At 37.7% G+C, this 13301-nt stretch overlaps 4 protein-coding genes across 4 annotated transcripts; all 4 read left to right on the top strand. All coding sequences in view use genetic code 12, as the record gives it.

Annotated features, from left to right (window-relative positions):
• Positions 1–356: 356 nt before the first annotated feature.
• Positions 357–5042, top strand: APC1 (Anaphase-promoting complex subunit 1; the record flags this gene model as incomplete). The annotated part of the gene is made up of 1 exon (XM_001526619.2): positions 357–5042. The coding sequence occupies one exon, from the start codon at positions 357–359 to the stop codon at positions 5040–5042; it is 4686 nt and encodes a 1561-aa protein (XP_001526669.2).
• A 1560-nt stretch (positions 5043–6602) lies between these two features.
• PSD1 (phosphatidylserine decarboxylase 1) lies at positions 6603–8522 on the top strand (the record flags this gene model as incomplete). Its single annotated transcript, XM_001526617.2, has 1 exon — positions 6603–8522. One exon carries the CDS (start codon positions 6603–6605, stop codon positions 8520–8522), a length of 1920 nt encoding a protein of 639 aa, XP_001526667.2.
• Positions 8523–9296: 774 nt separating this feature from the next.
• On the top strand, positions 9297–10310 carry MOB2 (Maintenance of ploidy protein mob2; the record flags this gene model as incomplete). Its single annotated transcript, XM_001526616.2, has 1 exon — positions 9297–10310. One exon carries the CDS (start codon positions 9297–9299, stop codon positions 10308–10310), a length of 1014 nt encoding a protein of 337 aa, XP_001526666.2.
• Positions 10311–10988: 678 nt separating this feature from the next.
• PVL30_001464 (uncharacterized protein) lies at positions 10989–12854 on the top strand (the record flags this gene model as incomplete). The annotated part of the gene is made up of 1 exon (XM_001526615.2): positions 10989–12854. One exon carries the CDS (start codon positions 10989–10991, stop codon positions 12852–12854), a length of 1866 nt encoding a protein of 621 aa, XP_001526665.2.
• Positions 12855–13301: the final 447 nt, after the last annotated feature.

Raw genomic sequence — 13301 nt, 5'->3', positions numbered from 1 at the left:
TCAGAAATTGACACCTGTAAGTATTGTTCATCTAACAAGCTCTATAGTATACGAAATGCTTGAGACAGGGTGTAATTGAAGTATCGTACCTTGGTAATTGCGCAACTAAGATAATGCGCGTTTTCATACAAGATTTTACATGTTTACATATGATCTCTCTCTCTCTCTCTCTGTCTCTTTCTCTCTCACGTCGCGCACACAGTTTTGTTACAATAAATGGTATTTTGCAACACAACATACACCCACAAGTTAAGAAATATAGTCATAGTCTAGAACGATACAATTAGTATAGTATAAGAACAGAAAGAAAAGATTGCCACAAAGTCATCACAAGGGCACGTGGAAGATAATGGAATATGTCGAATGACCAAGGCCACCACCAACATCCAAGTACACCATGTGTAGATCTCACCAAAGGGTACAAACTCAAGAATTGCAAAGATTTGCAATTATGTCAAAACAACGTTGTACTCTGTATCAATGAGAAGAGTGTAACAATCTACAAAGGTTTTTGCGTTAGCCGTGTATTGGTGTTTAATGAAGATATTTTAAAGGCATGCATGACTACGTTCTATATCAAAACCCAACCGGTTGAAATTCTCGCTATTTGCTTCAAAAAACACATAAACTTCTACTATTCGGATGGAAAGCTTGAGACGTTAAATGTTCCGTTTGAGATTGTTAGAGTGGTTTGCTACGAGAAAGGCTTGGTGCTACAAACAAAGGCGGAATTGTATCTTGTAAACAATGAGTTTGAATTAAAGTTTGTCGATAAGGATACCAATAGTGCGTTTTCATCCAACGAGCAAATATGTTCCTTTAGTCAACGAGATTCTGGAATTGCTTTATGTACCACTATAACTGAAACTTCCATTAACGTATACCATATCAAAAACTCGTCACGAAGTGTGAGGTTCAATTCAACATCATCAATGCTGACAAAGCCTAGAAAGACCTCGATGTCAACATCAACAACGGCATCAACAACGGCATCGACATCGACATCGAGAAACCATACTAAACCACCAAAGAAGAAACATTTTGCAATACCCGCGACACCCTCCATCAGTAAAGGTATGGAACACCACTTGAGTCAATTTATTATTCTGGAGCATCGCACTAGTACACTACTTTCCGAAGCAAGGATATCGAACCCAAACGAGCTTCCCATTTCTCGACTACGCAAGGATGTAATATTATCCAAAATAGAATCTATCAATGGCCTTAGATTAAACAGGAATCACAATTTCTTTAAAATTTTCACCGTCCATTTCGAGTATCAAGAAGGGATTGTGGTAGTTTCAAAGTTAAAGCAAGAGCTTTATGTGTTCAAGTACGATTCGTATTCGAAGCACCACTCGGTGTATAAATGTGCATGCCTCGATTGCATACCTTTGGAATCCGATTTTGCTGGAAATTTGCTCGTTTTGACAGAATCAGGAAAAACATTTATCGTCAATCCTTTTTTGAATATGAGGTCAAGTTGCAATATGACAAATTCATCTATTGAAGCACTTTTAAGTTCAAATGATGAAAGGGTGTCATTCAAGACACATAACAGAAATGACAACGGCTCTGAGAGCTTCCACATAGTCAAGTTGGTAATGAAACCCGCCTCGCAACTAGTTTTTTCGTGCCTAAATAGCTTTAAATATCTATCTGGATCCACTACAAATCTAATTATTTGGATGTTGTGGAGATCTGCTTACGATTCAGGAAGTGTCACAGAATGGGACGCCATGGTGATTGCATTGCTTGCCCTCATCTTTCCATTCGATAATGACTCTAGCGTACCTTTGATGAATGAAAATCCAATCACAAAGTTGATCTCAAGAGCTCTCAAACTACGAGTCGAAAATCACGTCAATAATAGCATGGGCGAACTTGCTCCTTATATTGCCATTTCCTTGCATATATTGCGAGAAGAGTTTCGATTAGATACAACAAAGAGAGAATATATGGCCTTATTGGGTTCGTTATTGTGCCAATTAACAACATGGATGGGCTGGTCCGAGGTTTGGCCCATATACTATCATAATGACGATCGCAACAAGGATGAGAAGATGAAAAAGGAAGAGAAGGTGACTTCAAAAACAAAGATGAAAAAAGACCATCGTGACTATGAGTACTGCAACTTATTCAATGTCGATAAAACTACTCGAATTTTACTGCCTCAGTTACTACAACAACCTCCAAATCTTCTACAGTCGTTGGGCAGCCTATTTACAGGTAAGATTTTGCCATACGTTACCTTCTCTCAGTTGGTTGAAGAAGGAGAAAGTGTTGACGCTGAGGTGACTCCATTAACCCACAGCATTTTGAAGCTATACGAAGTGCTTGTCTCGCCCAATTATGGACCATCCACCTTGGTTGATATGATGAGTGAGATGGGAATCACATCCTTGAGTACTTTTCCAATTGGCGTTTCGTTCCCATTAAAGGAGGTTTTACTGGTTGCTCAAGAATCTCCAACATACGATTGGTCTTTAAGCTCATTAAACTTAACAAGACGCGATGACCTAACTCAATTAATCACCAACCCCACCGGTGCAATCCATCGAGATGTATTGAAGTACAAGGAGTTTGAAAATTTGAGCATCGACTCGCTCATAAATGCAGATGCTGCAAATGAACAAGTTACACTGTGGGATGACCAGTCTGAGGCCAAAAGACTTGAAATCACCAAGCTCATGTTTGATGAAGATAGACGATTCTATGAAATTACCACATTATTGCATCAAACCAAAACTCAGACTGCATATTTGAAAATCGACGAAGATATTGGTGAATACGACCTCGTTTTGGTTCAAAGAAGTTTGGCCGTGGTTGTTGCTTTAAGGACTCTTACGATTCCCATGGGCCGCGCTGCTTTAACTTATGGAGGAAGAGAGCCGATTCTTACTGAACGTTTTCCGGTTGCCAAGTTCAACTTAAATTCATTGATTTATCCTATGATGACAAATATTGTACATTCTGAAGATAGTATTGCCGCTGAATTGAATGAATGGGGCCATTTTCATAATGGTGTCTCATCGGGATTGAGTATTTCTAGAGAAGCTAAAGGGATATCTGGTAGTTGGATTGCCTTTAACAAACCACCTGGAGAGTTGAATGCTCAGCATGCCGGGTTTTTGTTTGGTTTAGGTTTAAATGGTCACCTTAAGAAACTTGAAGAGTGGCATATTTACAACTACCTTCGCCCAAAAGATCCATTAACCAGTGCCGGTCTATTAATGGGTATGGCAGCAAGTTTACGTGGAACTATGGACAATAAATTGACCAAAGTCCTCTCAGTGCATGCTGTTGCGTTGTTACCGCGTGGAGCCAAGGACTTGAATGTTCCCACCATGGTTCAGACTGCAGGGTTCATGGGGATAGGGTTATTGTATCTTGAAACCCAACATCGACGTATGAGTGAAGTATTATTGTCACAAATAACTGGTACCGTGCAACAAAGAGATGTCGCCGAAGTTCATGAGGGCTATAGATTAGCTTCCGGGTTGGCACTTGGTTTGGTAAATTTGGGTAAAGGTGATGATTTGCGCGGGTTGAATGATACGCATGTGGTTGATAGATTAATGGCTCTTGCGTTATCTTTAAACAACACCCATGCAGTGCAAGAAGTTAACAAATCGTGCTGTGGAGCTATCATGGCATTGTGCCTAATATACCTAAAAACGGAGAATGCAAATGTTGCAAACAAATTAAAAATTCCCGAATCACAACCGATGTTGGAATTCATTCGACCAGACTTGTTATTTTTGAGATGCCTCACCGTGAGCTTGATTATGTGGAGCACGATTGAGCCAAGTCGAGCTTGGGTAGAACAACAGTTTCCTCAAGTAGTTATTAGTGAGTTTAAAAGATTGGATGGCTTTAGAGGTGGAGCCATGGACAGTGATTTGGTGACATATCTCAATATTATGGGTGGTGCGTGTTTATCGATAGCACTCAAGTTTGCATCTTCGCAAAATTCTAGAGCCAAAAGTACAATCTTGTATTATCTTGATGAAGTAATGAGATTGACCAGTAAGCCCGCCATCAATTATGACCAAAAGCTAACTTACAATACAGCTATTACTATTCAGAATGTGTTGGCATTGTGTGCATCAGTTATTATGTCTGCGAGCGGTGATCTTGAAGTTTTCCAAAGACTTCGTGTATTGTATAATGACACCAGTAAAAAAATGGGGTTTGGCGGCTACATGGCTATAAACACGGCACTTGGGTTTTTATTTCTTGGTGGTGGGCAAATGGCTTTTAATGTCAATTCCTTATTTGGTATTGCAAGTTTAGTTATCAGCTTGTACCCAATATACCCAAAGGAGAATAGCGAGTATGATGTGCATTTACAGGCTATGCGACATTTTTGGGCTCTTGCGATTGAGCAACGATGCTTGGTTGTTAAGGATGAAAAAAGTAGAGAACCATGCAAGATTCCTGTTTTAATTTTTATGCGAAATGGTAAAGTGATTCAACGTGTTACACCTTGTCTTTTACCGAATCTTAAAGAGATCAGTAAAATTGAAACTCAGTCGCCTGAGCATTTTCAAGTGGAGATCGACTGTACGTTGAGGTCTCAAATGTTGGAGAATTTTGAAAAGACAATGACGCTTTATGTATTGAAAAAACAAAATTACTCTATTCTTGAGCCAAATTTGGCCTCCTTGTTGAAAAGATCCAATGAAAATGAGATGAATGAAGATCAGATACAGACACTGTTGAACAATTTATTGAAAAGTAAAGTGTTTGATGGTATGATGGATCTACGGACAAATAAATTGGCGTGGGAGAATGCAATGGATGCCAAATCATTGGACTTTAAAGAGACAAACTTGTCAGTGTTTAACATCATAGAAGATCGCCTTAGAATTATCAATTTTGCTCGATTGGCGACTTCAATAGAAGATATTTGGAATTTGAGATTGATTCTTGAATTTGTCGACAAGAAACAAAGTACGGAGTTGCATTATATCCCGCTAGAGTTTATTCAGGAGTTGAAACACATCCTTAATGCCAATATTGCAACACTCGAGCGATAATGATTGTTTGTGAGCAAAATTAACAAATAGAACAAAAAAAAGAAGAAAAAAGAGGGTTCAGTGAAGAGAAAGGTTAGTTGAGGGAAGAGTTGTCAAGGTGTAGAAGAATATCGATAATTGGCTAGATAAATTAAGTCCAAGCTCAAATCCAAGCTTAAGTGCAAGCTTGAGTTCCCATTCATGTCCATGTCCATGCCTATATTCATGTTCATATTCACGTTCATGTACATGTTCATAAAAGTTGTCAATGTTTAAGCGTAGATCCTTTTGATTTTTGGTATTGGAGATGCACACACGTTTTACTCGATTGGGAATATTTTAATTTTCCTTTTTTTTTGTTTTTTTTTAATTTTTTTTTGCTTTGGGTAGGTGCCTCGAAAAGTGGAGAAAAATGATTTCTTTGAGGATTTCTACATAAATAACAACATATGATATAATTGTATATTTAACAACCCTACTTCTGTTGATCAATACTGTTTGTTTTTTTACTTTCTACCTTCTTTTTATGTTTCTAATTCTATTTTTTTTTTTGGTTTCTTCATCTTTTTTGGAAATGACTGATCAACTATGAGTACCCGTAGTTTGCGGAAGATGGCAGTGTAAGGTAATGATAATTTAATTATTGATGATGGAGGCTATGTTAAGGAAGGCACGTGATAGAAATAGTTAATACTTACTAGTGCCGCAGTTTTTGTCTATACATCGCTTATCGTTTAAGAAAACATAACAAAACAAGAAAGAAAGAAAGAAAGAAAGAAAGAAAGAAAGAAAGAAAGAAAGAAAAAAAAACACTTTTTTGTAAACAGTCACACGACACTCCACACATATACACGTCCCTGTTTATTAACCCTTTTACTTAGAGTGCATCTACACATTGCATATGTGCATCTAAGTATAAATAGAAAATAAAATAACCACTAAACTGCCAATATGAAAAATTAGTACCAATATATAACCACAACATATTCACACTGACACTCACACTCACACAAACATCAACCACGAAACCACTTGCACAACAAACAACAAACAGCCAACAACCAACAACTAACACACGATTCATTAGACGAAGCCAGACATTATCTGTATACTCAACTAGATTAGACTAGAATACAGTAAACTATTAGATTTTTTTTTCGTGATATACATTCACATATTAATCAAATCAAAGCAAAAGTCCGGCATACCCGCTCATTTTTTGTTTCATAGTTCTTTATTTACTTCTTTCATTCCTTCTTTTTTTGGAGCCAATTTTTCATTTTAATTTTTTGTTTTTTATTTTTTTCAATTTGCTTTTTGTTCACGAACTAAATTGAGTCCCAACTAATCAGTTCAAATCCAGATTTAGACATATATTCAGATAGATACCTCCCATCTCCTTTTATTTTTGTTTTTTTCTTTTTCTTTTTCCTTTTCTTTTTCTTTTTTTGTGATATTTCAAAGTTCGGAATAATTCCTCCTCCAGGTCAGATGGCATTCAGACCTCCTCCAATTAAATGGTCTAGATCCGCTAGTCAGAAATGGCAATATAGTTCCAGCACAGCAACCGCTACGTCAACAATGTATTCATCAGTTCATCAACAAAGAAGTATGCTACAACCATTATCCAGTGCATCAAACATGGCGCAGTTGATGCATCAAAACCAACAAAAACAACTGCCAATAAACGGTGCCAACAAGCAACAAAGAAGGTATTTCAGCTATTATTACTACCAATTTCCCAAAATCCCCAGGCCAAAGAGAAATATGCTCTACTATTCTACTTGGACCCGAAGCAAGTCTACATCGACATCTGGAGGTTTGTCTCAATCAACAAATGGCACTAGACATACATTGCCACATTTCCATATTTTCCATATCCCTAGGTTGTCCAAAAGATCATTTTCCCAGGCTAATCAAAAATTGAAACTGGGGTCGAAGAAATTACACACTAGGTTTTTCTCAACGGAGGCTAGATCAAGAAGGCAACAAAGAAGAAAGTTTATTAAATGGTGGACAATCACATCGTTGACTATAGTATTGGGTGGGGTTGCGGCAAAGATGAAGTACGATAGAGATGAGATCAATGAGAATCCATACAAGATTAGACCACAGTCCTGGCAATTGTATGCGTACTCAACCTTACCTTTGAAGACAATTTCAAGATTATGGGGATATGTTAACTCTATAGATCTTCCTGTGTTTATCAGATCACCCCTGTACAGATTGTATTCGGCCATATTTGGAGTCAATCTTGACGAAATGGAGAACCCAGATTTAAAAAGCTATAGTAACTTGTCAGAATTTTTCTATAGGACTTTGAAACCGGGCGTGCGTCCAATCAGCGAGGATGATATTGTGAGTCCTGCTGATGGTAAGGTTTTGAAATTTGGTATCATTGATAATGGTGAGATTGAGCAAGTTAAAGGAATGACATATTCCATAGACGCGTTGTTGGGTATGGGTGAATCGTCAACAAGAAATTTGGCTGCACCCACTCACTCGCCAAATTTTGAATTTGACGAAAGTAGTGGCGATGACGAGACTGCAAGGGTCAAAAGAGACGAGGAATTTGCCAAATTGAATGGTATTTCGTATACTGTTGATGATATTCTTGGTGGTGAAAGTGCCGGTGAGAATGGACAACAGCCTACGCATCACATGCATAAATTGACTTACAAGAATGATCACGATGGTACTGCAAAGGGTTCGTCTGCGTCATGGTCTAAACAGTTGAAAGTGGCTGAGGAATTAGCGCCTAATCCAAAGGAAAGTTTCCGTCACAAACAATTATATTTTGCGGTTATATATCTTGCTCCCGGAGACTATCATCATTTCCACTCTCCAACCAATTGGGTCACAACATTAAGACGTCATTTCATTGGTGAATTATTTTCCGTGGCACCTTTTTTCCAAAAGACGTTGCAGGGCTTGTTTGTACTCAATGAGAGAGTAGCATTGTTGGGCTACTGGAAGTACGGGTTTTTCTCTATGATACCTGTAGGAGCCACCAATGTCGGGAGTATTATTGTCAATTTCGACAAGGACTTGAAGACCAATTCTTATTATGAGCACGATATTTACAGCAATGGAAGTAGCAGTGCTAGTAGTCTTTCTTCAAAGTCTACCACGCCTAATACTACTAATACTTCATCATCATCATCATCATCAGCATTATCCTCAACATCATCAACCGAGGATTCTATAGTAACAACAGAAAAGACGCCATTGCTTCAGAGGGAATATTCAGCCTCCGATATTGCAGTAGTGGAAGAAAAGAAGCGTAAAAAGAGGTTGAGAAAAAACACAGTTTACGAAGCAACCTACACCAATGCGAGTAGAATTCTTGGTGGATACCCCTTGACCAAGGGACAAGATATCGGTGGTTTCAAGTTGGGCTCTACAGTTGTATTAGTCTTTGAAGCGCCTGACAACTATGAGTTTGATATCGAGGTGGGTGAGAAGGTGAAAGTTGGTCAATCTTTAGGTAAGTTTGTTTAACCTAATAGGTAGAGAGATATATACATTATGAGCTTTAATATAATAGAGAGAATGTGAATGAACCTTTATATATGTGTAGTTTGTTGTAGTTGGCGTATTTTGTTACTCCCTCTTACATTAGTTATAATAGGGGTAAATATAAAATACAAAAATAAAAAAAAAAAAAAAAAAAAAAGAAAAATTCTGTCATGTGCTCGGTCGTGTATGTTTTACAGTTTGTTTGTTTTTTTAATTACTCTTGTGTTGTCGTGTCATATATTTCTTTATTCGCACTAGGTATTTCAGTTTTCACGACTTTGAACTTCCTTTGAATTCTCCCACAACCACACACGTACTAAGGCCTACACACCTTCACCTACACACTTAAACTTGCGCATAGACGTACACTCGCTCAAAGCTCCTGCTTGCCCATCAACACCAGATCAGTAAATACATAGAAACTGATCAACATCACAATAGTGCAATATTAAAGCCACCGATACTTATACACACACCCATACACATAGATATATATATATATATATTTGTATATATATAGAAAAGTTATTTCACGTATTCATAGATTATTTCTCAACCATACATGGGAGAATAGAGAGTCCACATCTTAACATTTGGAGAATTCTACACCCCTTCGCTTTCATACTCCAACGTTTTCACATTCATTAAATAATTTACGGAAACCCTCACTGCCACCACCAGTATCAATATCAACATCAATATCAACATCAATATCAATATCAATATCAATATCAATATCAATATCAATATCAATCGATGTCATTCCTAAATACAATTAGAGGACTTGGACGTAGTTCGAAAAAAAACAAGAAGGATTTAGATCCAACATTATCAACTGCATCTTTTTCGTCGTCGCCAGCATTCTACGCTCACTCAAACTCATCCGGTAATAATCTTCGAAGAACACAATCACCCACTAAAACTTCACCATCAAAACATTCTAACTCACCAGTACGATCATCTGCTGCTGATTCTTCCAGTATACGTTCCCAACAGGGATATGCTCAGCAACAGCTCCAACAAGTCTCACCAACAAAACGAAACAGACTTCAGCATCCACAACAACAACAACAACTGCTACAGCATCACAACCAAAACAGACAACTGCTGCCACTGCGTACAATTCAGCGAAAAAGTAAATCACAGCACTTTGATGCTTCTTCATCTTCTGCTTCTTCTACGCCACCGCCATTGTTCCTTTGCGAACCCTATGTTCGCACTGCGTTGGTCAAGGGCTCATACAAGACCATTGTCCAACTTCCTGCGTATGTCGACTTGAATGAATGGCTCACGCTTAACATTTTTGAGTTTTTCGGCAATTTGGACTCATTTTATGGCTTAGTCTCAGACTTTGTCACGCCTGATCAATTCCCCACCATGAATGCAGGCCCCACCACTAATTACCTCTGGGTTGACTCCACGGGTCAAGCAGTGAACTTGCCAGCAAGGACATATATTGATTATGTTATAACTTGGATTAGTTCCAAGATCAATGACCAAGAGAATTTCCCGACGAAAACGGGAGCAGTTTTTCCACCGTTTGTACAAAAAGACGTCAAGAACATCACGAGACAAATGTTTCGCATATTCGCATTTATTTATTATAACCAGTTTGACAAAATTGTACATTTAAGTCTTGAAGCACATTTCAATTCGTTTTTTGCGCATTTCGTTTCTTTTATCAAGGAATTTGGATTGTTAGATCAGAGAGAATTGGAGCCTTTACAATGCTTAATCGATAGTTTTGAACAACAAGGTAAGATCAATTGAGGGCAAAAAAAGGGGGGTCTAGAATGAATTTCTGACCCATGTTTGAATCAAATCTTTATTCCAAGAGTTGTGTAAAAATTAAAAAGTTTTGGCTGTTGATTCAATTTTAATATATGAAATTTGAGTACAAAGAAATGTAGAAGTAAAAAGGGGGATAAAAAACGATGGTGATAAAAAGCTCGGCATTACAACCATATTTTGCAGATAAATTGAACGCAATTACTGAACCAAGATGTTATACTTTCAACAACACTAGTCTCTCACTTTCTGTGCTCTAGCTTTTTCCATAGTTCGACAATATTTTTTATTAAAAAAAAAAATGAAAAAAAAAGAAGAAGTGTGCAACAATAAGGACGTTGTTATATAGCTGTGGAGAGCTGACTTGTAGATACAAAGTTAGTGCTCGCGAGCTTTTGGATACAAAGTAATTCCGCTTTTTGCTCCACAAAATAACAATTTCCGCGTACTTGTGTACTGTTTACATTCGGTTATTGCAGAAAATTCGACAATCGTTTTTATCATGATAATTCTAAAATTATTGGCATTTAAGTCCTTCTTTTAATTACTTTATTTGTTGGTTTGTTTGTTTGTCTATTTCTTTTTTTTTTATTTCTTTTTTGCTTCATTATATTTACAACTGAAGATACAATCAAAAAAAAGGCATTGAGCATGTTGTGTATGGTGAGAAGGTCGACGCATCATCATCAGACTCGTCGAACTCGTCAATCCATTCAAACTTGTTTTCGGCGAGTCCACTCCAATACCACCATTTTACAAAAGAGCAAAAGAACAAGTTTAACACGCTGGCAATTGTGTGGATTTGCAGCCGGCTTTTTAGTGCTTGGATTTGGAATCAAATCTTTTGTGTCGGGGTTTCTGCTTCCTAGCACTGATGAGGATTCTTCAAAGCTTGGACCTGCAAAGGCACTACAATTATTTACAAGGCGGTCGACAGCCCCAATTTCTGACTTGACCTCGCCTCGATATGCAAATGCTGAGGAGTTTGCAAAAGGTTTAGAGCAAATGGCTTTTATAATTGGTAAAGACAATGTCCTGAAAAATGAGGATCTTCTCAATTCATATGCTGATTTCCCATTTGCAACTCATCATCCACCAAACCCTAGGCGTCAAAGACCTAGCGCCATACTCAAACCAAGGTCAACGCAGGAAGTATCTCAATTATTAGAAATTGCAAATGAATACAGTATACCCATTGTTGCCAATTCGGGACTAACTTCAATTGAAGGACAAAATATACATACTCGAGGTCCGTATAGTATTTCCATTTCCTTCGAGAATATGACCAAAATCTTACAATTCCATCCTGAAGATTTAGACATCGTTGTCCAGCCAGGTGTGGGATGGCAAGAGCTAAATTCGTTTCTAAGTAGTTCGTCAAACGGCTCGCATTTGATGTTTGCGCCTGACCCTGGTCCTGGTGCCAATATTGGTGGAATGGTGGGTACCAGTTGTTCAGGAACAAATGCTTTCAAATACGGCACAATGAAAGAGAATGTCATTAACCTCACCGTTGTCCTAGCAGATGGGACAATAGTCAAGACTAAGCAAAGACCAAGAAAATCAAGTGCAGGTTACGATATGACCCATTTGTTTATCGGAAGTGAGGGCACTTTAGGCTTGGTGACGGAGATCACATTAAAACTTCACGTCAAGCCAAAATTGGAATTGGTCGCAGTTGCCTCTTTTCCTACGTTAACTGATGCTGCGTCAATGGCGTCATCAGTGATTGCTTCAGGGATTCAACCTAATGCAATGGAGATCTTGGATGAAAAGACGGTGGCGTACGTCAACGAGACTACCTCCACCATACCATCAAAGACTACAAAGACTGCTATCACTGAAGCTGGGAAATCAAGTAAATTAATAGAGAGTCCCACTTTGTTTTTCAAATTTGGTGGTCCTACAAAAAGCATCATTGATACCCAAATTAGTATAATCAAGCAGATTGGACAACAACATAACATGCTTGATTTTCGCAAGAGTGTAAATGATGAAGAGAACCAAGAATTATGGTCAGCCAGACGCAACGGGTTCTGGTCTACATTCGAGTATGGCAAAAAGGTTTTACCAGACAAAACAGATGTTCAAGGATGGGGTACTGATATTGCTGTGCCAATCTCGAAACTTGCACAAGTCATAAGTGAGACTAACAAGGATTTAGAAGAACTGGGTTTTAAAGACCGGTTCGCTGTTATGGGACATATCGGTGATGGTAATTGCCATACTATGATTCTATACAATTCACCTGATTACCACAAAGTGCAAACTGTAGTGGATCGAATGGTAAAGCGTGCATTGGATCTCGAGGGTACCTGCACTGGTGAGCATGGTGTAGGTGTAGGTAAAAGAAAGTATTTACCAATGGAATTTGGAGACTCAACGGTGGATGCAGAAAGGAAATTAAAGTTAGCACTTGATCCTAAAAGGATCTTGAATCCCGATAAAATATTCATGATTGATCCCGAAGATGATTTAGACGAGCAATTGCTGGGCCATGTTCACCCAGAAAATTGCATGCATTAAGCCATTGTTGTCTAAAAATATAAACATCGATCATGTTGAAAATATTTTGCAATTAATTATAGATTTATAGATAAGATGATGCAATATATTTCATTGGCAACATTAATATTTCCCATTTAAATACATGTATATGTATATGTATGTATGAAAGAAAAAACTTTTATTTGTTTGAAACTATGTACAGCTTGAATGTTATACAGAAATGAAACCTAAATATACAATAATGGAAATATAGAAAGCAAAAAAGAAAGAAGAATAATATTGAGAAATAGAAAAAAAAATTTAAGAAATGAAAAGAAGATTGAAATGTATGTTGTAAACAGCAAATCGAACATCTTGTTAGATGCTAGGGTCGATATGCATTCTGGATAATTTGGTTGTCCATGTTTTTTCTTCTTTTCCTTTTTCTTTTTGCTTTTGCTTTCCTTAATCTTATCCTTCGTCTAT

Source organism: Lodderomyces elongisporus, chromosome 2 (assembly GCF_030384665.1).
Source record: "Lodderomyces elongisporus chromosome 2, complete sequence".
NCBI classification, from domain to species: domain Eukaryota; kingdom Fungi; phylum Ascomycota; class Pichiomycetes; order Serinales; family Debaryomycetaceae; genus Lodderomyces; species Lodderomyces elongisporus.
This window is presented reverse-complemented; position numbering and strand designations above follow the sequence as displayed.